This window comes from Merops nubicus, unplaced genomic scaffold, assembly GCF_000691845.1.
Source record: "Merops nubicus isolate BGI_N331 unplaced genomic scaffold, ASM69184v1 scaffold6335, whole genome shotgun sequence".
NCBI classification, from domain to species: domain Eukaryota; kingdom Metazoa; phylum Chordata; class Aves; order Coraciiformes; family Meropidae; genus Merops; species Merops nubicus.
The window spans coordinates 2,817-29,564 of NW_008608884.1; the positions used below are offsets into that span (position 1 = coordinate 2,817).

Sequence of the window (26,748 nt, forward strand, 5' to 3'; positions counted from 1 at the left end):
GTGGTGAGGTTGAGAAAACTGGCTCAGCAGATTGCAAACTGCAAACAGTGCATTGAGCGCTCAACATCCCTCATCTCTCAGGCTGAACAGTCACTGAAGGAGAACGACCACGCTCGCTTTCTGCAAACTGCTAAAAATATCACTGAAAGGTAAAGCAGACGTCCCCCTTGCAAAACCTCAGTTTAAGGCAAATGGGTTGTTCCACCACAGATGTGATCAGGTTGTGGGCTGTGTGGGGTGTGTGTTAATCGACATGTTCCCCCAAAACGCTACTTTGGGCTGTACCAGAGTAGGAAGGACCTTACTGTAATGCTAAACCAAAACATCCCGTTGAAAAGAGAAGTCAAAAAAGGATGCAAAGTAAGAGTTACAATAGTAATAGTATGCACAAATGAAGCAGACAGCATGGATGCCAAGCAGATATCTGGTGCTAAACACAATAAAAAAACAGGTTTCTTGAGGCTGCAATTCCTAGTCTGTGAAAAATTCTGAGATTAAGAAAGAAATCAGACAGTGAATACATTCCTTAGAAGAAATTTGTTATGTTCTTAATGAATTCATATTCTTCACAAAATATCCAGCAGCAAGGTAATGAAATGTGTAACTTTGGGAACCTGCAACGTGCATCTCTGAAGTAGCCCACTCAAAGAGTTGGAAATTCAATGGCCTGTGTGTCTTAGGGCATCTGCTGTGTTTGGTCCCGGGATGCAGGGAATTTTTACTGCTTCTGGGATCCTAGCTCCTCTCCCACATGTCAGATATGTCAAGGACCCAAAGACAGGGGAGTGAGTCTTTCCAGGAAACTGCTCTCAGGAGATTTGGCCTGATATTCAGTGCAACACTGTGAATGGTGGTACATTCACCCTGACTTTCAGCAGTATTTTCTGATGAAAAAATATTCTGTTCGCATTATCAGATATTTAGCCATCAGTCAGAGAAACAAAAAAAGAATAAAACTATAAGAAGTATGCTCGTTCATTCAGATATTTTTTTTATCTCTGGGTTCACATTATGTCTTCACACAGTCCAGCCAGTTTTCAGAAAATCCAAAGCATGAAATCCTCTTCTCTTATTTATTTTTTTAAAGTCTGTCATTTACTCTGGAGTGCTGTATGCAGATTCTCTAAATATCTGGCTTCAACATAGCTGTTTAATCAATTTGTAAATAAGCCAGCACTGCTGGGATGCTCATTACAGGTTCAGAAAATTGAAAATCTGTTGAGAAAGGCAAGGCAAGGCAAAGGGAGGCAATGGATTACATGTGATCTGTCAGACACAGACCCTGGTTTCTATTCTGTCACCAAGCTGCATTGTGGCAGCCCAGCTGAGGCTGTAGTGAAACTAGCTCATGAGTATCATGAGTAAAAAGCTGAAGGTCTGCCTTTTTCAGCATTCAGTGGAACAAACAGAAAGGCAGAAACCTCTGGAGACACAAAGCTTTTTAACTGACTGTGAGAGACTATTCAGACAAGTTCCATCTTGAACTTGTGAATATGAACAGTTGCATCATAAATGCAGTCACAGGAGAGACATTCAGAGAGCAGAAATGAGACCAGCTGACATTTGTGCCCAATCAAATCTAATCCTTGGCTATCACAGATGGGTGTCTGTAATAAGATGGCTGTGAATGCCCTGAAAATCAGAGAATTATTTCAAGTAGTGAATAAAACAGAGAGGAAAAAAAACCAGAAAGTGCTTGTAGACAAATTGCAAGTGGGAAAAAAGACTAAATCTGATTAATAAATTATTCCCCACAAATGACTCTCTTAGTTCTCATATGTAAGCAATACTTTGTTTGCTTCTAGACTGCTCATGTAACAGTCTCACCAGGGCCCTGGGCTCCAGCAGCTAAAACAGTCTCCTGAAATTATGTTCATTGCCTTTCTTCATGCACATATTTCAAAGTAATTGCAATATAATAGCCTCTGTTGTAAGCACAACAGGTAACTATGTATAGCAAAGACATTACACACACTACAATGATTTAGGTCATGTAGTATTTACCGTGAGTGAAATGCACTTATCCTAGAGAAACCCTTTCGAACCAAGTGCAGTATCAGATAGAGCAGGTAGAAGTACAGGAGGAAATTCAATCTTCTGAACCTCATGTGGGGGCATGTTGTCTGAATCTGTGAACTGTTGAGCTCGCCAAAAACTGACTTTGAACACTTACTCACAGTGCACCCTTTCTGTAGCCCCAAATAACAGTCCAAAGAGGGGTGGTGATATGTTCTCACAATAAATATGTGTTTTATGGAGGTATCCAAAGAAGCTCTTAGTCTTAGATACCCGCTTCCTGGTTTATTAGCAAAGCCTTTATTAGTTTTGTAGAGGTGTATTTCACCCTGGTTTTACCCTAACACAGGCCCTACAGGAAATATATTTCTTTTTTTTTCCTCTAGATGTAAAAACACCATAGTGTGACTTCAGATGAACTACTGGAGGGTGGGAGGAGAGGGGGAGAAAAAAAAGAAGAGAGAATTTTTCCCTCTAAGTACCTGGGGCAAAAGACACTTCAATTGTCCGCTCTAAAAAAAAAGACCCTAGGATCTACTTTAAGTTCTGCAACTGCAATTGCAAGGAAAACAATGCTGAAAACTGTATAAGAAGAATTATTGACTAGGAAACCTCTTCAACTCAGTTTTTGACTTGCCCAACAGTATTTCCTTAAATACTACACAAAAAAAATATATGAAAACTTAGTTCTTCATAAGCATTTGACCTGGAGCCATTTGAGTCCTATCTACAGAGATATAATCTAATTAGGAAAACTGCTAATTGAAGAACTCAAAATATTTTGATCTGACATGTCATAACTGACACACATTATGTACATGGTTGTGTGTTTACATCCAAACTGAAGCAATTAACAAATTTCTTTTGAATAACATGAGGTTTAATAATCTCTTTGCTTAAATGGACTGAACCTTCTGTAAAAATATCCAGTATCCCCCTCTCCAGCAACATGTATTTTTAGATACTGTGTTGGAGGATCTGAAAATCTGTCCTGATGGCAGTTTTCTCGTGAAAGTTCATCTCTTTATATTAGTACAGCTGGATAGACAAAAAATTGGATGTAGCTCCTGAAATAAAGTAGGCAAGGAAACTACAGTTTTGAAGGAAATGTAAGTATGCACACATGTTTTGCAGTAAAAAAAACTTTTAAAAATAAACTGTGCTGGCATCTATTTGTTTTATCTCCCCGCTGTGCTTTTTGAAGTTAACAGCAGGGTGCTGTGCTGAACAGCTGAGGAGGTGTGGGGATCTGCACCAAGCCCTTGGGACAGCAGTGCCAAGGAATGCCTGGAGCAAGAAACTGCTTGGGGAAACAAAGGTTGGGAGAGATGCAGCTTCTGTCAGGATTGCTTAAAACACAGATAAACATGGCGCTGTTGCTACTTTGATTCACTGGTTGACTAGAAAGAACAAATCAATGTATATTGTTGCTAAACCAATATTTTGTTAAAAACTTATCTGACACTGCATGTTAGGCAAAAGCTAAGTAATAAGAGATTTTTACTGGAGACTTCACTCACAAAAATAAGAGTGGCAGGAGAAGCTCCTGAGCTAAATCGTATAGATAGAATTAATGTAAACATTTTTGTCAAGGTTTTTGAAAAGCGCTAACATTCGTAATGATCAGATCCTATCCTGATGTGAAAGTCATTGTCTTGCATGCTAAAAGACTTTTTGTTTTCATTATAGGGTTTCCATGGCAACTGCATCATCCCAGGTTCTAATTCCTGAAATTAATCTCAATGATACTTTTGATACTTTCGCACTTGATTTTACCAGGGAGAAGAAATTATTGGAATGCCTTGATTACCTTACAGGTAACTTTTTTTTTCTCACGGTTCTACTGTTATAAGTTCCTCATAAAGTAACAGTAGGATTTTCTTCATTCCTCTCTATGGTCACTTAACTGGCCCCAGAGTGTCACCAAGCCACTCTTTCAATCCACTTCCTCAGCAAGACAGGGGGAGAAAATAAGATGAAAAGCTCATGGGTAGAGATAAGGCTAGGGAGATCATTCAACAATTACTGCTACAGGCAAAATAGACTCAGCTTGGGGAAGATTAATGTAATTTCTTATCTTGGGGAAGATTAATGTAATTTATAGCCAATTAATTGCAAGAGTAGGGTATTGAGAAATAAAGACGAAACTGAAAACATTTTCTCCCCACTCCATCCTTCTTCTTGGGCTCAACTTCAGTCACAACTCTTCTACCTCCTCCACCTAAATGGGACAGGGGCACATGGAATGGGGGTTATGGTCTGTTCATCACACATTGTCTTTGCTGCTCCTTATTCTTCATGCTCGTCTCCTACTTGAGCATGGGCTTCCTCCCACAGAATGCAGTTCTTCATGAACTGATCCAGCATGGGTCCTTTGCATAGAATACAGTCCTTCAGGAATGGACTAATCCATTGTGATTCCCCATGGGCCATGGTTCTTGCCAGAAAACCTGCACCTGAGTGGGCTTCACTCTGGAGGCTTCAGCTCCCTTCAGGACATAGCCACCTGCTCCAGTGTGGGTCCTCCACAGGCTGCAGCATGGATATTTGCTTCACTGTAGTTCTGCAAAAGCTGCAGGTGGACAGCCTGCTTCAACATCATCTTCTCCACAGGCTACAAGGGAATCTGCTCCAGGCATCTCCTCCCCCTCTTTATTCAGAGACCTTGGTGTCTGCAGGGCTGTTTTTCTCATATTCTATCACTCCTCTCTCTCCCAGTGGCTGTGTAGCTTTTTTTACACTTTCATAAACATGTTATCACAGAGATACTACCAGCATCAGTGATGGACTCAACTTTAGGTAGCAGCAGGTCTGTCTTAGAACTGGCTGTGTCTGACATGGTGTCAGTTTCTGGTCTTTTCTCTCAGAATTCACCCCTGCAGCCCAACTGCTTCCAAAACCTTGCCATACAAGCCAAAGACATTCTCCTTCTTGATCCTGAATATATTTACTCCAAATAGCCCCAAAAAGCCCCAGAAAGCATTTGGTGCCACAGACCACAAGTGGGAGGCATTTCCTACCTCCTCTTCTTTCATTCCTCCCTACCAAGATGGGGCAAGTGGGTGTGAGAAATGGTTAAAAGCCACTGCAGCAAAGTGAAATGAAAGAGCAGCTGGGGCTCATCCTGGAGAAGCCAGAAGAGGGAAAGCAGGGACCAAATCCCATTTCCCAGGGGGGACAGAGGCTCCATGTGTTACCCTCTCCCTTGGGGGTGTCTCCTTGCTGTGGCAGATTGCAGCCTGGCAGATTTCCCATGAGCAACCAGAAGTCATTCAAGCAACCAACATGGAGGACTCAGCAATGAAAGCTGTTTTCTCACACCGGTGACACTGGGTATTTCTCCCACCACAGAACTGGAGGACCTTGCTGTATCTGGGACTAGAGAGCATGAAGCACGCTCGCACCAGGGCATGGGCTGGGTTGTCCACAGACCAGAGCCCCAGCTTGCTTAACTGAGAGCTTTGGCCTGAAGAAGCTTACAGGATTAGACCCTTACTGAGGGCCTGAGTACTGTACAATGTCAGAGTATATAATGACTCACAAAGAGAAACAAATTACTGTAATTCAGGGTGTTTTGATTTCAATGCCAGAATTAGAACAATTCATTCCAGTTCAATTGAAAACAGAAAAGACACGAGGTAGGTTTTCATTTTGCAGGGTCTTTAAGCATCTGCCGTTAACAGCAAGAATTTGCAATGAAAGGCACAAAGCACTGTTAGAAAAGCACTTGAAAACACTTCCTGGGCCCGTTCTCTTAGCCTGGTTTGGGGGAGGTATACCCATGTTATTTCAGAAGAATGCGAGAGTGTGGAGTGTCCTCATTGGCAGCCACTAGAATTTTTCCACAGAGGGGGCTGGATTCTGGCTTTTCTTCAGAGGAAAGGCTGAGAGAGCTGGGGTTGTTCAGCCTGCAGAAGAGAAGGCCCTCAGGAAACCTTGCTGCAGCCTTTCAATACTTAAAGACGGTACATAAGAAAGATGGGGACAGACACTTTAGCAGGGCTAGTTATGAGAACAACCAGAACAAGAGGTAATGGTTTTAGACTAAAGAAGCGTAAATTCAGACTATATAGAAGGAAAGAATTTTGTGCAATGAGAATGGTAAAACCCTGAAATAGGTTGCTCAGAGAAGTGGTAGATGCCCCATCTCTGGAAACATTCAAGGTCATGCTGGACGGGGCTCTGAGCAACCTGATCTAGTTCAAGATGTTGCTGCTCACTTCAGGAGCGGGGTTGGACTAGGTGACCATTCAGGGTCCCTTACAACACAAACTATTCTATGACTCTATAAATAAGTGCACAGATTAATACTAGAAAGAGCAAGGCTGCCTGCATGTACAGGGTAGGTCCACCATTGACTTATAGAGCTGTGGGGTTCCTGCCATATCTCTAAGAGGTATTTTATCTGCAAGAAATTTCTGTATCGCTGTGTGACTTGTGAATAGAGTCAATGTTTAATACATACTCTAGCAAATAATACACAATAATAATGTGGTGAGAGTCATTTGAACATTTTATACAGTACCAGTGAAATGTTATGGTGTCTGCCTCTCCCCAAAATATGCTGCAATTTTACCACCATGTCGAGTATTCACCCCAAAATATGAAAAGGCAAAGAAATGAAAGTAAGGATTAAGAAAAATCCAGACTTATTTTCCCTAACCTAGAATCTACTGTAAAATCTACCTGTCAGCCTCAGCTTCCTTCATATTCAAAGAGGAAAACCAACCTCATTTTAAGGAACATTTCTCAATTGACTCCATTCTGGAGGTGCCTATTTTTCCCATCTGGTTCCAAACAGAGTCTAGAGAGACTCATTCAAATACAGATAATTGTGGTTTAAATATTTAAAGTCATCCGAGGTGAATTCTACCTAGCAGTCTGTTCCCACACCTGCCAGCTCTTCTCCCCTTTGTACATCATATGTTAATATTACCAGCATGATTTCTGTACACGTCAGAAAATGAAGGTTGTATCTGTGCCAAAATGAAGGGTAGTCTTGCTACAAAGATCTTTTCCATAGTCTGTTATGATGGCTGTGTCATTTACACAGCTCCCTCTCTGCCTTCTTCCTACTTCATCCACAGTCTTGAAAAATTGCTCACAGTGCAGTCTAAGGGAACTTCCAAATCAAGCAGTTTAGCTGTTTGTGCTTTTTTTTTTTTTCTTAGTCTTGTTTTTATCCTTACCCATGGTGACCAGTGAAGAACAGTTTTAGCTGCCTCTGCTTTTGTACTGTTTTTCTTCACATTAACAAATAGCATATAGCTGCAATGGCAAAATCCAAAACACATGTCCAAATTATCTGAGCATAAAAGACAACCTATGCAGACAGTTAAAATGCATTTGTGTAAATATATGCATATGTGTAATGTATATGTATAGTCCCAAGAGTCAAATGCACTTGATTATTCTCTATTGCTGTTCAGAAATTCCAGAGGAAGATTTATTTTGCTTTGCCTCTCTCACATTGGTGCATGGAAACACCACAGATCTTAAACTGAAAATTTTGTGACAGAGTGAATTGGTCTTTGCTTTTATCGTGTTGCACAGTTAAGTCAAACAAAGACCATTTGTAAGTTCCAGCGGTACATCTGTGCTGTGAATTAAGAAACCTATCTTGTATCTATCATCTGTACTGCTTCCGAACAAAATGTCAAAGCCTAAATTCCAGCTTCATTTTCTCTGCTGTGTTGCCTTTGAAGCAATTGACCTTGGTCATCTTTTGGAGATTTTCTTCTCCTTGGGTTCTTTCCAGTGTATTATTTGTCAGGTCTTCTTCATCATTCGTCTCCCTATCTCCAGTTTTCTATGTAGCACATTAAAGCTTCTGTCTTTCTTCCTAGATTATTTCTTTCCCAAACTTAAATTTAACTAGTTTGTGCCTATTTTTTATGCAGCTGTCAGTCCAAAGTTTCTGCTATCCTGATATCTCTGATATCTTTCTGAATGTTGCCAGACAGATATTAAGTTATTAAGCTCAATATATACAAATAATACCCTTAATCTTCCTCTGACTGTTCTATTCTCTGTATATATAGCCTTGACGTTTTTTGAAAGCTTTCTTATCTTGCCAGTTGCTCAGGCTCTTCATCTGGAACTTATCTTTTTCTAAACATGTTTCTAGATAGATCCAGGCAATCCATGTGACTTGCAAACGCTCTGCACAATATTACCAACATAAGGGTTTTTTTTATTGTGAATCAAAAATACTTGTTCTGTGTCTTAATACTTTGAAATCAGTTGCAGGAACATCTATAATTAGACCTTGCAATTTTCCCTGCTTCAGAAATCCCATCTGAAGAATTATAAGTTTTCTTCAGGGAAGAATGAACTGACAGCTGAATAGGAGCCAGCAGTGTGTCCAGGTGGACAAGAAGGCCAACAGCATCCTGGCTTGCATCAAAAATAGTGTGGCCAGCAGGAGTAGAGAAGGGACCATCCTCCTGCACTTGGCACTGGTGAGGCTGCACTTGTTCAGTTTTGGGGCCCTCATTACAAGAAGGACATTGAGGTGCTAGACCATGTCCAAAGGAGGGCAACGAAGCCCGTGAGGGGTCTAGAGAACAAGTCTTACAAGGAGAAGATGAGAGAACTGGGGTTGTTTAGGCTGAAAAAAAAAAAAAAGGAGGCTCAGGGGAGACCTACCTAAAAGGAGGTTGTAGAGAAGCAGGGATCAGCCTGTTCTCCCATGTAACAAGCAATAGGACAAGAGGAAATGACCTCAAGTTACACCAGAAGAGGTTTAGATTGGATATTGGGAAAATTGTTCCCCGAATAGGCTTCTCAGGGAAGTGGTGGAGTCACCATCCCTGGAAGTATTTAAAAGATGTGTAGATGCAGTGCTTAGGGATGTGGTTCAGTGGTGACCTGACAGTGCTGGGTTAACAGTTGGACTTGATGATCTTAAAAGTTTTTCCAGTTAGAACAATTCTATGTATTGCCTAGCATATGCTAACAGGTTTTTTTCACACACTAAGAGCTTCATTTTGGAAACACTTCACAACCTGTCTTTCCTCTTAACACTTTCAGTATTGAAAGATCAAAAAAACACCTTCAGGTAGCTCAGTCTCATGCTTTGCGTGTAATGTCCTCTCATTCTGTTGTTTTCAAACACTTCTGGTCTACCCAAAGATGATGTCTAGATGGTTATATGACTGAGCACTTGATATCTGCTCATGTATGACATGTTACTGATATATGAAATCCCTGCGTGCTGGTTCAGTCCAGTGTCATGATACACCATGGAGCCAGTAAACGAACAGCTGAGAGAGGTTAAGAGCAGCTTCCTCAATGCCTTCATGTTCCTGTCAGCAATATGGATATTTCTAGCACCATTAAGTCAAGGAGATGGCTTATATCTTCCTTTTTTACTCAGCATCAAAATCAGTAAGGAACCTTTACAACGTCAATCACCCAATGACAGCAGGGAGATGGAGACTGAGCAATCAAAAGAAAGTGGAGCTGACTTTAGTCAATTTCTGTGACCTTGTGCTAAGAGGATTTAGATCTGGTCTCAATAATCACCAAGAAGCCACTGCATTCGTGCTAGGATTCACCAATGAAAGATGGCAATTTCCCTAAACTGCCTCTCAGGTGTTTGGAATATGTTAGTGCTTTCAGTCTGCTTCAGAGCAAAAGCCAGGCAGACAAAATTGAAAGGAAGATGAGTTAGACTAACTTGCTTGAAAGGGAATAGATGTGCTCACAAGATGAGTTATTTCTGGGAGAAAATTTAAGAAACTACTTTTCTAATATTAGTTACTGCCTTTCAGGCAATTCAGATGTGATTCTTGACTTTTTAAGTGTGTCTGCTCAATTTTGAGTCGAAGTTGTACAAACGAACTAAAACAGCCTTCAGCAATGATTTTCTCTTTTGTCAGAGTGTTGATTCATTACTGCAGGTGGATGAAAGTTCAGAGTGACTGAAGCAGTTACCACTCCCAGATGTTTGTCCTGGTTCTCTGTGGAGATTGCCCCATGACTAAGGAGAGCTACACATGCTAGGGAGCAGTTCCTTAAAGAGCAACCTTTGTGCCTTGCTAAGTCTGCTGCCACTGATTCCAGGTTCCCTCACTGCTAAAGGGTGTAAATCTGGGTTTTTCAAGACCTGTTTCACATTCTTTTTTCAGTTCTCCCTGACACTGGGTAGCAGTTTGTAGACAGGAGGCTGCCAATAACTACGTATTAATAGCATCAGTTGTCAAGCTTCAGTCTGGTTGTGACTCGGTGGTCTGTCCTCACCTTGAAATGAACTGGAAAAGCTCACAGGCAATCACTTCTTCTCCACTGGGAAACAGGACTGAAGGGTGGATATGGGGCTTTACACCTTCCACTGCTGTGTTGGAAGCATGCTGCTCTTCCCCTTCCTGAGCAGTGGTAGAGCACACCTCTGTCAAGGCCAGGCGGGGGAAAGTTTCTGGTACAGCCTTGAGATCCGTCTGGAGTCTCTGCAGAGCTTTCCATGGGGCACTTGAGCTCTGTCTGCATCAGTACTAGTAAATTTGTTAAGCAAATTGCACACTATCAAATGCAATTATGAAGATAACTGATTAAGGTCGATCCCTTTAATTGTGTTATGGACTTACATACTCCAAAGGAGTATGTGCCGTCAAATGATGAAAATTGTCAAATGTTGAAAGTTGTAACAAAGCATTTCCATATAGACTTCCTTGCCTGTCTAGGAGAAGCAGGTATATTTTGTTTTGTTCTGAGTGATTTATGAAACTAATTTTGCTGAAGAGCTGAGTTCCATGTAGTATGGTCTCAAGTGGGTGCAGGTTAATCACAAAAGCAATGAAAAAAATGTCCTGCTTAGGTCAAATCTCTTTTCTTCTGTCATTCTCATTACATGAAGGCCTGTAAATCTCCAGCCATAAGGCCAGCCAGGTGTGCATATGAATAGAGAACTTAGCCTGTCATTTTCAAAGGAGTTGAAGACACTTAGATGCTATTGAAATGCAGTTCACAGTTCATTAAACCTTCAGTAATCATTGCTTTCCATAAATGAATATTTATTATCTGTGTTGCAGTAATAACAAGTACATTTCTCAAGTAAAAGTTTTTGCTTTGTTAGGTGCAGAAGATGACTGAAGAAGACTTTAATTGAATACTACCATAAAAAAATATATAGAGGATCAACTTGTATATTTATAACTAATTTTTTTTTTTTTTCTTTTCCTTTGGAGGGTATGCATTTGATACTGACTCCTACAGCATTCTTTTAGAGAAGCTGGTGGCTCATGGGATACACAGCTGGAATCTTTTCTGGGTTAAAAACTGGACTGGAGAGTTGTGGTGAATGGAGTTAAATCCAGTTGGTGGCCAGTCACAAGCCGTGTTCCCCATGGCTCAGTTTTGGGGACAGTATTGTTTAATATCTTTATCAATGATCTGGATGAGGGGATCGAGTGCACCCTCAGTAAATTTGTAGATGACACCAAATTGAGCAGGAGAGTTGATCTTCTCAAGGGTCAGGAGGGTCTGCCATGGAATCTAGACAGGTTGGATCTTTAGACCAAGGTCAACTGTATGAGGTGTAGTAACAAAGCCAAGTGCTGGGTCCTGCACTTGAGTCACAACAACCCCAGGCAATGCTCCAGGCCTGGGGAGGAGTGGCTGGAAAGCTCTCTGGCGGAAAAAGACCTGGGGGTGTTAGGGGACAGCCGACTGAACATTAGCCAGCTGTGTGCCCAGGTGTCCAAGAATTCCAGTGGCATCCTGGCCTGTATCAGAAATTGTGTGACCATCAGGAGGAGGGAGGTGATCATGCCCCTGTACTCAGCACTGATGAGGCCACAGCTTGAGTACTGTGTCCAGGTTGGGGTGCCACAGTATAAGAAAGACATTGAGGTGCTGGAGAGGACCCAAAGAAGGGTAACAAAGCTGGTGAAGGGTCTGGGGAGCAGGTTTTATGAGGAGCAGCTGAGGGAACTGGGATTGTTCAGTCTGGGTAAGAGGAGGCTGAGGGGAGACCTTATTGCGCTCTACAACTACCTGAAAGGAGGTTGTAGTGAAGCGGGTGTTGGTCTCTTCTCCCAGGTAACTAGTGATAGAATGAGAGGAAATGGGCTTGAGTTGTTCCAGGGGAGGTTTAGATTGGGTGTTCAGATTAATATTTTTATGGAAAGAGTATTGAGCCATTGGAACAGGCTACTCAAGGAAGTGGTGGAGTCCCCATCCCTGGAGGTCTTCAAAAAACGTGTAGGTGTGGTGCTTCAGGACATGATTTAATGGTCATGGTAGTGTTGGGTGATGGTTGGACTTGATGATCTTAGAGGTCTTTTGTACCTTTATGATTCTATGACAGGAAAAATATGGAAATGGAGCCTCAGCTAGGAAAAAAAATGAAATCTCCAGTGATTGTTCTGCTGGATAAATTTTTGAATCATAGCTGGTAGGACCAATGTGGTACTGCATAGCTCTCACAACAGTTAGTTGCCCTCATTTATGCAGAACCTTGAAACTGCAGTATTAATCTTTCCATAAGACTGCAGAGTTTTTTCTCCTCCTTTTGTTTATATTCCCCTCCTGGATTACTGTTCTTGTTTTACTTCATTTCTCTCACTTTATTAATAGCCATCTATCCCTAGGGTTCTTCTGCTGAGTTAAAAAAAAAATAAAGGCATTGGTAAGCTTCCATGCTACAATATTTAGAGCATCACAAATCATGGTCACATCATGAAACAGATTTGAACATTTCCTTATGCCACTTGGTTGAAAGAAGTTGCTTGGAAATCCATCTGCACTTTAATCTTTGGGAACATACATCAGTAAACCAGGGACATGAGCTATAAAAATTCGTAATGGAAGGTAAAATAGATGTTTCAGAAAAATAAGATGTTGCAAAATTAAAGGTGGAGTTCCTTCAGAGGGACTTATTTTATTGAGGCTATTATTTGCAGTTAACAGAAGTTAAAGAGCTGACAGCAGAGATACCATCCAGAGTTGCCTTCATTTTCCTTTAATACAGGCATATTTTGGCTGTTTCAGCTTGAGTGCTCCCCTTCCTCACTCTGTGACAGCTGGGAAGAACACTATTAAGCACAACGATTTTTTTTTTATTATTATTTTATTTTTTTTTTTAGTGGCATGTAGAGAAGATGATTAGGAATGAAGCTCCCATTAAGACAAATGTGCAGGAATGTCCACCAGTCTTTCAAAGAAAGACTCATTCGTGTCTTATTTAGGTGTTTGTAAGGAATGCAAACAAGGAAAAATTAGACCTCAGAAATTTGCTTCAAGTTTCACTTCTTTAAATAGGTTTTAAAAGAAACCTGTGTGTTAATATGGCAGAAGAATGTATAGCTTGCTACAGAGATCTTTCCTGTTGAATAAAAAGAAAAGAAACAGAGGGACAAGTTTTTAGTAAAGTGTTTGGATTGTTTTGTAAAATTATTTAATTAAAAATGACATTGGAGATTAGTTTACAATAGTCATATGGTCATGATGTTAAGATAAGAAATCTTTATGTAAGGCTGAAAAAAAAAATGAGTTGGATAACCAACAGAAATTATATGCATCTGTATTAGAAGGATAGCTACAAAATAAATAAAAAATAACTTGGAGAAAAGACAAGACTGGGTATGAAAGCAGGAGTGTTTGGAGGCTCCCTCCATATTACATTTTTTAAATACCACTTATGCCAATGTCTGGTAAGATACGCTAGGCAAGCACTGTTTACAAGTCAACACTGAAGAGTATTGACTCTCCCTCTTCATTATATGAGTCAATGAAACTGATAATTTTGGTGTGATGGTCAAAACAATCCTAGAAAAAGTAACATGTCAACTGTAGCCATTTAATCACAATTTAATGTGACCAGCAACCATAATTTCTGCTATGGCATGTGAAAGTAAAGCTACTTTAAACCACAATATTTTCAAACTCTGGACTTCCTATGTGTTTGTATTGATAGTAAGAATTTGCAAGAAGGAATCTATTGATAGTAAGAATTCCTTTTGCACTTATTGCTAATCAAAGCTACAAAGTTTATTGTTACTGAAAGTTAAATTATTGAAAGGTTGATGAAAAGTCTGTTGAACGGGCAGTTACAAATTGTATTGCATACATCACATGCATCCCCTAAATCAGGTGTAAAGGGAAATATTTTATTGATTGTGTCATTAAGCCTCCTCTCTTGCATCTCACAGCTCCCAACCCACCCACCATTCGAGAAGAGCTCTGTACAGCTTCTTATGATACTATTACTGTCCATTGGACATCAGATGATGAGTTCAGTGTGGTCTCTTACGAGCTACAGTATACCATCTTCACTGGGCAAGCTAATGTTGTTAGTAAGTATAAACCTTCTCTTTTCTAGTTCTGTTTCCTTATGGTTTCTCTGTAAATCAGGTGCCTTTAAATATAAGTGTACTTAAATGCCATGAACAAAAAGAAAAAAATATTTTCTAGGAAGATTTAAGGCCAAAATTCTATATCCAAACTAATAATGATTTCAAAATATTTTAAAACTCAGAAATAATTCATGTAAAATTTATTGTGTCTTTTCTGGATGTGCCAGGTAAGTGGGAGCTTTCAAAGGCTAAAACCAATACGTATTCCCAGAGGCACAAGTGTTGTCTGTGTTAACAGGACTTGTCTCTTGAATCCTAGGTCCCTTGTCACGGATGTATCAGGGACAAAGAGCTCCGTTCAATTATCTGGGCTAGTCAGGCACCTGGAGCCTGTTGAACTGGTCATTAGTTAGAACTGCAGCCCTGCTGTCATTTAGACCAGTAACCTTGACAAATGGACCTTTTTCAGAAATACAGATTAAGTCCTTCCCTCTGATTTTTACTGCCTTCAAGGCTAGAAAGCATAGGTCTTAGTATGCTGCAGGCTAAGGCAACAAACATCAGTGGGACAACAATTAATGTGGTAACTTTTTTTGACTTACAATGACCTTAACAATCATTGCTTTACATTTTGTGTTGTAGCATATTTTCTATTAAATGCATTCTCCAGTTTAAACCTGTGCCTTTCCTAAATGAACAAATTTACTGATTATTCCTGGGATTGTTTTTTTTGTTAAATAGCTAGTCCTCTGAGAAAAAAAAAAATGTTGTTTAATCTTTGGCCAGGAAGTCAACACTTCTGTGTTCAGTTCATAGTAATCATTGAGTATGAATTTAGAGAAGTCATTTGAATTCTTCTGTGGGAATACCACTAGCTAACACATACTTACTTTATGAAACAAGGATTCTGAAATGAACCAGATCAATCAAAAGGGGGAGTCTGGTCAGTCAACATGTATTTAAATTGGGAACTCATTGCCACAGAAAGTTGTTGTGTTTTTGACTTGAAGAAATGACTGCACAGATCATGCAGGAAAAATCCACAGAGAACAATGAAGTACAGAGACTTCCTCCTGGCTCAGGAAGTCCCAGATCTGTAAGCTTTTGAGGTCTGGGAGAGTGTGGTGAGAAACAATTGCTGTGTGCTTTCCCTGTTCCTTAACACCTTCCAACACTTTTGCTTTTGTCCACCATCAGATACCCCACCCATGCAAAGCTAGACAGGCTTTGTTCTGATTCAGTGCAGAAGTGTTTTTGTTCTTACAAAATCTGGTGACATACTTTGATGGAAGTCAGTGCTGTGGACATTGCACATGCTCTATGTCAGTGGAAAAACGATATGGTCTATGCCAAGTTTCAGCACTGAGCCAAATTCTTGCACTGACTCTCCTGCTGCTGTACGCACCTCATTTTCTCCATCGCTAAACTGTAGTTAATTTTCCAAGCCATCTGACAGGATATCTGAGGATTAATCTGCTGGGATTTTAACACCACTTTTAAGTAACATACTGTGAACGTATTATGGTATTCAGGATTGACTGAAAAATAAGCTGGACTATTGAAAATTTGATTAGAGTTTTGCCAAAACCTCCATTTAGTATTTCACAAACCAGCCTATTTCTGGACAAGACACTGTAAAATTTAAGACTGCTGGAAAGACCAAGTAAACTTCAACACATGTTCCTACATGTGAGCAGGCTAGATAACAAAAAGGTCTAATATTAATTTGGAACAAGTTGGAGCAAGGTAGATAAGGAAGGAAAAGTTTTCCTGATTAATCATTAGTAAGCAGACAGGGCTTCATGATAATACAAGTACATTTTTTGTTTTCTAATCCATTTTTATCTATGGCTTGATGCAGGAAGACTCTATGTAAGTCTTTATACTTTATGCATTTGCATTACATGTGAACACACCAGCAGAAAGGTGTGTCATTTCCACACCTTGTGATGGGGGGTTTTACTTTGCTTACTAGTGAATAAATAACAAGGTATTTAATTTTTAGGCTGTATTTTTATGCTTTCCTATGTGGAGGTGAAAACTTTATCTGCAAAACATGTATCAATTAGTCTACTTTTAGAGACGTAATATGATGATTTTGGGGTATAACATGAAGTGCTCTGTGTGCAGCCTGAACTTTCATTCTATCACTTTGCAAAAATGGTATTATTAAAAGTTTGAAGAGAAAACAAATTACCACTGTAAGTAACCTAGTTTAGAAAATGCTCTGAAGCCCTTAAATGACAGTAGAAAGAAAGAGGTAGGCTCCCCCCTCTCCCCCCTTTTCTTTTTAATGCAGCTAGCTCTTAAATATCCTGGCTGTTAGTTTCAGTTTAACTGAGAGCTATAAAGTTGACACAAATTAATTTCTTGTATTTATGTGTGGAAGGGTTTTTTAAATCTTATAAAGCTTTTTTTAAATCTCATTATTTAATGTAGACTTGAGCACCTCCAATGGAGATGTTCCTGCCAAATCTAACTACTACAGATCTGCCGAACTTTCTAGTACCTGAGACTCTCCCAGTTCATTCCAGCTTCCACTGATACTGGAGATTTTCCCACTAACCTGTAAATTTTACTAAGAACACTGCTTAGATGTTTCTTCACTTTCTTGGATTATGTTATTTGTCCTGAAGAAGAGTCTAGTAGCCCAAATTCTATAAATTATTTTCCAACATTTTCCCTAGAATATCAATGTACCTTAGTAGTGTGATTGAATGCAGTTGATTGTTTCCACTGTAAGTGGCATTAACAGGCACTGCACTGCAGTATTTATGGTTTGGTGAAGTGAAGCTAGGTGATTTTTTTTTAATTCCTGGTTTAATGGAATAGATTTTGAGTTAGCATAGATTTCTTTCTATTTATGACATTTACATACTTTTGCACATAGTTATATTTTAAAATTTAGTTCCCTGTCATATCCCAAAAAGTTTCCATTGGTACTGTGTGTTGCCTGTAGCAGATAAGATAAACAGGTTCACAGACTGCCTTCAGTTCTGTGTTTTTGTAGCTATGAATTAGTCACGAGGGAGTAGCTAGAGTTCTCCATTAAACCAACAAGCTTATTTTCCCCGGAGACAATAGGAATCACTTTGCATACATACCCACCTACTGTGCTAATGGAGGCTGTTATTTTGGAATCTGTTTCTTAAAACCACATAGCCAGACTGACTGCACTTTCCACTCCTCAGTACAGTTCCCCTACCAGAGGCATATATCATTCAGAAATTTCTAAGAATTCAGTAACAAAAACAAGCAAAGCTATGTTTTTCTAGTGTATTTTCTATCCAACATAATCAACTATATTCATTTTTATTAACTGAAAAATTGGAGAGTTAACATTTGGTGGAAAAGGTCCAAACAGAGTATTTCATTTTGAATCCTATTTCATACAGGAAAGATTATTTCCAAATGTGGCCAAAGTGCTTGGCTATTAAATGCTTGGCAGCCCTCTTCTGTGAATAAGAGCAACACAGAACTTTAAATTACAGGGGCTTTCTCTAAAGCAGTTGTTCTCAGAGTTATAGCATTTACACATTTGCATTTCTGAGAGGCAGCTAATCACCTGCAATCTGAATATTGTAGAGGTTTTTAAAATTACTTTGTCACTAGCTAGCTCGCATGTATTATAATTTCATTATCTCATTTCAATAAATTTTCAAGTATTTATTAAGTATGCATTTTTTCAACATCATGGTTTTACTTTAGTGTGCTTCAGGAAGGTGAAAATTTAAACACCCATGAAAAATACATCTCTGTCTTCAAGACAAAAAGTAGGAAATAATTGTCTCTTTCCTGGTAAATGGAATTTCGGTTAGTTAGTTACATCGGCTAAGTACTAAATCACTGTATTAAGGACACAGTGTACTGTCAGAACCTTTTCAGTGTAACATAGTCTTCCAATGAGATAGGATTAAATTTTGTTGAAGGATCTAAGACAATTAGGAGCCCAGACTTCCCTGACAAACAATGAATTTATGACTCACCAATTAATTTTTTAATATTCTAGCTTCTGTCATTTCTTGACGTTTTAATTTATTAAAAAAACTTCCTTAAAATCTTCAGATTACTTTGAGGATTTCACTGAGTGTCTTTTAATGGCACAAAAGCACATTCAAGATAAAACCAAAAAAAATGACATTTTTGAAAGTATAAAAAGAGTGTATTTCTTAAATAACATGTGATGTGTTTTGCAGAAATCCTGCATATTCTATTTTCTTCCACATGAGAATGCAGAGTGGAGTTGGAGTGCTATCTGTTGCCTTCACCTACCATATTCTACCAATTTGAAATGGTCATAATTTATTTAAATAAAATACTTAAAAATAATTAAAATACTCAAGAGATTAAGTAACCTTCCCATGGCTTTTGTGCTCCTCTCCAGTTTTCAAGAAGATATATTTTAGTAAAATCTACCAGTGTAAATTTTAGGAGGATTTACACTTTAGGATTTTTCCCATCTGTTTTTTAAAGTGTATCAACAGGGAACACTAGGGAAATAACTTTACAAATTATTACCTCCAGACTCTGAGAAACTTGTTTTGAAAACTCACACATCCTGTACGGACATCACTGTGCTCACTGCACCATTCCAGGATGTAATTTAAATTCTCGACATTTTTTGTAGGCTACAGTTTTAAAATACATTGTTTTACCACCTGCATAACCCTGTAAAAAGCCCTGGGTGTTTGAAATAAGAAACCTGAATGTAGCCCGGATTAGGAGTGGGTACAATAGGAGACCCTTAGCTCCTGCTGCTGCACCAGTGAGCAGAAGACGTGTGCTTTTCCACTCAGCCTGCTGCCAGTGGCAGGGAGGTGAGAGGGCAGATGCCACCCCTGGAAGCCTGGGAGGCGAGCTGTGGCTGAAGAGGAGACTCATAACAATGCAGCTGTACCTTTACACTCCTTCATACCTCTGTTCAGATCCAAGTTTTATACTTCATTAAGGAATGATCAGCCTCTGGAAGGTATCATAAAAAGTGTAATGCAAGCCTGAAAAAATGTGCCCTTTAGAGAGTTGTAGTGACTAACACAAATCTAATTTTGATATTTGGGCATTTCTGTGTCTGTGTAAGGGTTTGTTTATGTATGGCCTATATATGTCGTATACCTTTGTTTTCAAAGTATGGTTACGGAAGGAGAAGACACTTCCAAGAGTACTGTCTGGATCCATCTCACTGTCACGTGTTATTATATACTCCATCAGAGGAACCTGAGTTAAGGAATCTTTGGTCATCCTGGACTCCCTCTCACCCTGGTGCTTCGTCTTGTTTTATTTTAACTTGATATTTATTCTGCAATAGCACCTACGAGTCAGGTTAAGTGATGGTCTAAATGCAAAATAAATGTGGTAATTCAGCTACGGAACAAATGTGCCTTTAATACCTGTGACAAATTTATTTTTTAAAAGATGAGGATTCCTCAGAGCAGTTACTGAAATATTTTATGCCAGGAAACTGCTGCTTTTATTTTCTTTCTTCCTCTTAGGGAACCCATTCACACCCATGCTAAAAAAAAATAAGTATCATTCAGTATATATGGTTCAGTAAAACAAGATGTGGATTGATATTGCTATAAGCAGTTTAATATAAGTGCTAGGCACAACTGAGGTTTTCATGGGGTGCAACACTGCTTTTTTTTTTCAGGAGTAAGATTTTTCAGGTTGATCCATATGATGTAGTTTTTCAATAGTCTTGGGAAAAACAGTGCTGCAAGGTTGTTTTTCTTTGCTGCTCCTATCCACATATAGCAAATTATTTGAATCCGTTGTAGCTGATATCTAGGGAGGCTACATGTGGTCAAAGGGTTCACTGGTTGGAATATAAGGAATATACTAGTGTTATTTTTTCCCACTTTACACCAAGAAATTCCAACAAAGGAATTTTCTCATTCTGGTAAATTGTGTTCCAAAGACCATACCCCACGTGTGAGTTCAGCCATAGGCTTAGACTTCCAGACTTCAAATCAAGGTCATGTGGGCAGGGGTTCATGTCACTTCATCTTGGATACCTGAAGTTAGAGATCTCACTTGCATTAGTCACCTAGGCTTCCTCTGTGGCCAAGAAAAGAGAGGCATTTGTGGTAGGATGTTCACACTTGGAGAAGTGAAAGAAACTACTCACTGATTTGTGCCTTTCCTCAGAGTCCAGAAAAACAGGTTAGGCTTTGCAGTTCTTCATTAGATGATGAAGTGCTGCGAGTCCCACCTGAAGCTGTGCCTCAGTTACCCATTTGCACAGCAGGATGAATAGCTGTCTGTCTCTCAAAGAATGCTGTGTAATAGAAGAGATCGTTGACACAAAAGCTACATAATTATTAATTTGAAGTTTGAGGGTTGGGTTGTGTTTCTAATGAAAAGCATATCCCAAATTAGGAAGGAAACTCCGGATCATTATGAATTGTCTGTGAGTCTGTAAACCTATATCACAGGTCCTTTTCTTCCAAGTTTTGAGTCCAATAGCCTTTTTATTTTTACTTTACATTAAGATTTTGTATTCATACTAACTTCTAAAAGATTCTCTTCACTAGTTCTTACTGTATTTCTGGTAAAACACTAGTTAAAAGCTGAAAGCTGTTTTTTAATAACACAACTTTCATGACATGTTCTATGCCCAATAAGAGACAAAGGCAGAGACAAAGAAGTCAGTCAATCCAGTCAAGCATTTTTCTTTTAAGTTTTCCAGCCTGACATATGCATACACGTGCATACACTTCCATCTGCATGTTATCTTTTTCTAGCTGTGTAACTATATAAAAGGTTGCGAGTATATATACACTACATGAATATTTAATTTGTTATTTTTGTAAATATTTATAATACGAGAGCTATCAGGTGGGGGATCCATTAGACCAGGAGCTGTTCAAAATGTACAGTAGGTAGTATGGATGATTAACTGCCATTGCAGTTATATCACAGTAGGAAAAAATTATGTAGGTAGGTTCATCTTAAAGGAGTGTTTTCCATCTCTTTTGAAGATGATATTGTTCCTCCCTTATATTACTTACTTCCTACATATTATACTTCTGTGGTAGATAATAAATGCACCCAAAATATCTAGAAAATTATTCCAATATTCTGGTTATTCAAATATTCCAATAACTGGAAAATTATTCAGCTCTTCCTCAGTTGACATCTAACCATGAGGACATAAATCAAAAAGTTTCATCCATTAAATTTACTGGCTTAGATTACAACCTGGCGAAGTCTGGAGAGTAAGAGCCAAAGCTCACTCTGAAGTCCATGCTCTGCTTGGTTTGGCCTCCCCATGATTTGCTTCAGGTCTTAAAGAATGTATACCTGGGGGCTGTCAGCAAAGGTGCCTCCCCAGCCCTCCTAGCTTTACTGCTTACGTTAGTTTTCTGAGGCTTAAACTGAGTTCATTAATCCAAAAAGTAGATTGATGGGATCTCTGTAATCCTCTAGTTCTTAAGCAATAAAGAATTCCTTGTGCTGGGATATGAAAAATCCCAGACTGATCATGCCTCCACTGAGTCATTTCTTAAATGCCCACTTTTTATGGTTGACTTGACATAGCAAGAAATTAAAAGGTACCTTGGCGAGGGCTGATGAAATGACTTAATGGCATTAAGTAGCGACTCAGTAAATGTAACAACACTTTAAAAGGTACAGAAGCAAAATTCATATGGGTCTTTGGGTGCTTGGGAGTGCTCTAAATGTTCCTCTGTTACAAAGTGTTTAGTACATTATGACTGATGTGCTCTGTTTGAAATTGCAGGTTTGTGCAATTCAGCCGACAGCTGGATGATTGTTCCCAATATAAAACAAAACCACTACACAGTGCACGGGTTGCAGAGTGGCACTAAGTACATCTTCATTGTTAAGGCCATTAATCAGGCAGGCAGCAGAAGCAGCGAGCCCGGCAAGCTCAAGACAAACAGTGAGTAACGTGAAATCGGCACACACACGCTCGTCTCTTGCTTTCCTTTTTAGGTTTGATCTTTGGAAGATACAAGATCACAGAGCAGTTCAACTTGTTAAAAGTGCTTCGCACAATGAAAGCCACTAACTCAATTCAAGATGGTCAGTCTTCAATAGATTATTTGGGGTTCTTTTGGGAGATGCATCTATAGTTTAGTCACTGGAGATATAATTTAGGAACCAAGCCATCACATGTGAAATAACTGAAAGTACTCTTTTGTGGTTTTGTTTTAATGTCCTCTCTGTTCTTTTTCCTCTACAAAGCAAAACCTTTCTTATGTTTTCAATAAAATGTTTCAATTTTGTACGGTATTCATAAGATAATTACTAGTTTAATTTTATCCTCCAAAATTATCTCTTTCTTAGGACACTGGAAAACGTCTTAACTCCACCCCCCTCAGTTTTTTTTATGGAGTTCAACCAGGTGGTAGAGTAGCCAGAGATCCCATTTTAACAAAAGAATGGTTACACAAATTATTAGCAGATGCAGTATAACAATTTTAAGACTGGTTTTCAGCCTTTTTCTTCTTGTGTCCTAGCCAATCCCTTAGTCATGTAGTCATCATGGGCAGCTCTGAGTGCTGGAAAGGTAACCCTGGCATTTGTGCACCCTCTGAAACCTGCTTTTAGTAGGGGAAGGTCCTCAAAGAGGAGAGATACTGAGTGTTGCAAGAAGGCATGTACATATTTCTGTAAAAACTATTCATACAAACCCTACACTACATCTGCTACCAAGAATCTGCATGTTTTTAAACCTCATACCCTACAAGCAAATGCATAACCAGAGGACCCGTAAGAAAATAGAAATCTTTTATCTTTTTGTCTCTGTGACCCAGTGTAGCACAAAAGCAATCTTTAAAGTGACTGTAGGAAATTATGTGACCAGATACAATTCAGCACAGAGAAAGACATCCCTCAGATACTGCTTCAGCCACGTAAGAACTACTAACCAGTTAGAGAGGCAGGCTGTAGCCATTTTACTGCTACCAGGTAGTAAGAAAAAGCAGGTAAAATGTGTCCCCAGATACTTTCCAGTGGGTTATTTTGTACTTGGTCATGATATGTAACTAAATACACATTGCAAAAGTAATTAACTGAACGATTTATGTCTTACTTGAAGTAGACGTGTCAGTACCTCACACAGACCTCACAAGAGTGCACATTTCTGTTTTCTTTATGCCATTAAATCTTCCACTTACTTTTTTCCCCCTTGGTATGAAAGACAGTAACATGGGAAAAGGGCTTTGCTGGGCCACTTGTGGAGTCATGCTTTCCTAGTTGTCTCATGGTGAAGGTAAATGATAGTTCTGCTTTTTGACACAATGACCAATCCTGTCAGAATTGTGGTGAGCTTTATATATCTACAGGGTTCAGTTTACCAAAAAGCTTCCTGTTATTGTCTACAAACCTTCTGCTACAGCCAAAGATACTTGCCAAGAGCAACAGCCTCAGTAACGTCTTTACACCATATTATTTGAACCAAGTTACAGTCACTTCCTTCTTTTTAACACACAGTATCCAGCACCGCACGGGCATCCCTCCAAAGTGAACTGTTGACTGTGCTTATTACGAATAAAGCTGTGAGTGAATGAACAGTCAAGGCTAGGGCTTCTTCTTATTTTCAAACTCATTTTGTGGGATTTGAACTCGTACTTTTTGTAGTAACGTCTTCATTATTATGAAGCTTTATCCCCAGAGAATTAATAGAACACAATTTATTCTAAATCTAATATGCTGTGAAAAAAAGCAGCCCTCAGATCTATATTAACATGTATATTGGTTTCAATTACATTCAAGAATTAAAGTATTCAGGTTACCTCTAGGTCAGAGATAATGAGTATAATGATTATGCAGGGCCCTTTTCAGGGATTACCGACACAAGGACGATAGTGCACAATGAAATTGACAGTAAACTGACAATGCAAGCTAGCTATTGCAGGGAGCAGAATAGGTTAGTGTATCTCAAGAATGCTTCAGAGGAGGAGATTAATATGGTTATGTAACCTTAGAGGCTTTCTAATCCACTCTCCTTTTCAAAATCAAAGCCAAACTTTTCTTATTCCATCTTTGTCTCTGTGTCTCTAGGTCAGCCATTTAAACTGGATCCCAAATCTGCTCATAGAAAATTGAAAGTGTCTCATGATAACTTAACAGTAGAACGTGATGAAACATCCTCCAAAAAGAGTCACACACCAGAGCGATTCACAAGCCAAGGAAGCTATGGAGTAGCTGGCAACGTGTTCATCGACAGCGGGCGGCATTACTGGGAGGTGGTTATAAGTGGGAGTACATGGTAAGTGTATAAAAATGCATGTGAAAAGAATCACTGCTTCACACCGTGTAGGTCCTTGCACAGTTTTTCTGATAGAAACTAGTAATAGAAGCACGGGGTACAGTTCAAGAGCAGGGCAAGCATACAGTTCACATAGTTTGTCAGACTGTTTTCCCAACCTCCAGCACTTTTGGACTGTGGAGCTGAATCTGTCAGATAGAGCATCTTAATATTTAGTGGCCTTTACAGGGCTTTTACTCCATGGCTGGGGGTGGTTGTTTTTTGAACCCATATACATTTTAAGATTTTACTGAACAGGGGCGGTCAGAAAGTTTCATATTGTTTATAAGCAGAGCAAACTTCATAAGTGTGGTCATTTATTTCCTAAACATGAAAGATCTTATCATCCTTCTGTAAGAAAACAGATAAATATGAGGACAATTTGATAATCCAGTTTCACAGAGGTGGAGGTCAGATTTGCTTCTGGGGAGGGGGCGTGGAGCACCAGAGCTGTAGATCTGTGCCCCAGGGTATGAAGCAAGTGGGATGAAATGGAGAAGTGCATTCCTCCCCTCCTGAATGGTCCTCTGTGCCATACAGGGGTGGATTTCAGGGGCCCTTTAGTCAGTGGAAGAGATGTCATCCTTTGGGATTCAAAAGCAACAATCATGATGGAGGTTAATGGAGTCAGAAAATCAGTAAGTTCTTCGGGTATGCCCACTGTCTCTAACAAGAAAAATGCTATTTGCCTGTGCCAGTGCTAAGTAATGGAAATAGAGTAATTTATGGCACCTTAATCTCTGTTGGTTGAAAGCCCAACAAATACTGCAGTGTCTGTAGAACGTGAGGAACTTTCAAATTTCTGTTATATATGAGAAATCCGGTATTTGCTCACAGTATCCGTTAATGAGAACATTTGCACAGTCCTTTTACTCTGCACATCTTGCCATAAATTATGGTTTGCAGAGCAAATGTCTTTACCTACAATTGCTTCACTTGGCCCCAAGCTCAGTCTCAAAATTTCTCAGTTGAATCTAAAAACCACACCAACATCTGGCAAAATCATATTTGGGAATGGCAAAAATGTGGGTCTTTTTTAATATGTCCTTTGATGTTTACTCTTGCATTCCTTCTTCTGAGCCATATATAAAGGGAGCAAGGAGAGATCAGATTAGCTGACAGATAGCAGTGTATTTTAAAATCAATGAATTCCTCTGTATTCATATGTCTGGAAGTGGAAGTTTGAGGCCCAGTGATTTAATCTCTGAGTTGCTGAGTACTTGGTAATCTTCCTTTTGACTATCAGAGATGAGTGCTCAAAAAAATTGCCATAGCAACCAAACTACAAACAATATGAGGGACAAGAGTTTCCCTGACTTCTTAGACGCAAAAGAGAGATGGGGCAATACATTAATTAAGCCTGTGCAGATATTGTGGTGAAACATCACTTAATTAGAACTTTATTTGCAGAAGTAAAAGACTGGGGCATTCCAGTGACTAACATCTGTATTCCTCTGGACTAACATCTGACTTCACCAAGGGACAAATGTGACAGGAAGCATTTGTTTCCTTAAATTGTTTTTTTGTTTTGCAGGTATGCCATTGGTATTTCCTACAAGTCAGCACCAAAGCACGAGTGGATCGGGAAGAATTCTGCCTCCTGGGTGCTCTGCCGCTGCAATAACACCTGGGTGGTGCGGCACAACAGCAAAGAGATTCCCATCGAGCCCGCGCCTCACCTCCGGCGGGTGGGGATCTTGCTGGACTATGACAATGGTTCTCTTGCCTTTTACGATGCTTTGAACTCCCTACACCTTTACACTTTTGACATTACGTTTGGGCAGCCGGTGTGCCCCACGTTCACGGTGTGGAACAAGTGTTTGACCATTATAACCGGCTTGCCTATCCCTGACCACCTAGACTCCTCTGAGCAGCTCGCATGACTGCTAAAAGGCAAAAGGTAGGACAAGATGTCTTCCCAGGGTGGCCAGGCAGCTGCCCACAGGAGCTTGCCTGGAGCTAGCGGACTGCGTGGCATCCCAGCCGTCACTGCCAAATCCAGCCAGAACTGGAAAGGGAAGAATATCTCTTTACTGTGTGCTTTGTATGGAAGGACAAGAAGTGGCTTTAATAATATCTTAGAACTTTCTTTTGCAGTTGGTTTTCTTTGGTTGGTTTTGTATTTAGTCTCTTACAGGAAGATTTATAAATTATTTATAAAAA

At 39.5% G+C, this 26,748-nt stretch overlaps 1 protein-coding gene across 1 annotated transcript; it reads left to right on the forward strand.

Annotated features, from left to right (window-relative positions):
* Window positions 1-26,748, forward strand: LOC103773039 (E3 ubiquitin-protein ligase Midline-1; the record flags this gene model as incomplete). The annotated part of the gene is made up of 6 exons (XM_008940390.1): window positions 1-149; window positions 3,706-3,833; window positions 14,169-14,312; window positions 22,051-22,212; window positions 24,339-24,546; window positions 26,120-26,748. Coding segments are annotated over 6 exons (1,140 nt in total), but the record flags the coding sequence as incomplete, so codon positions are not given.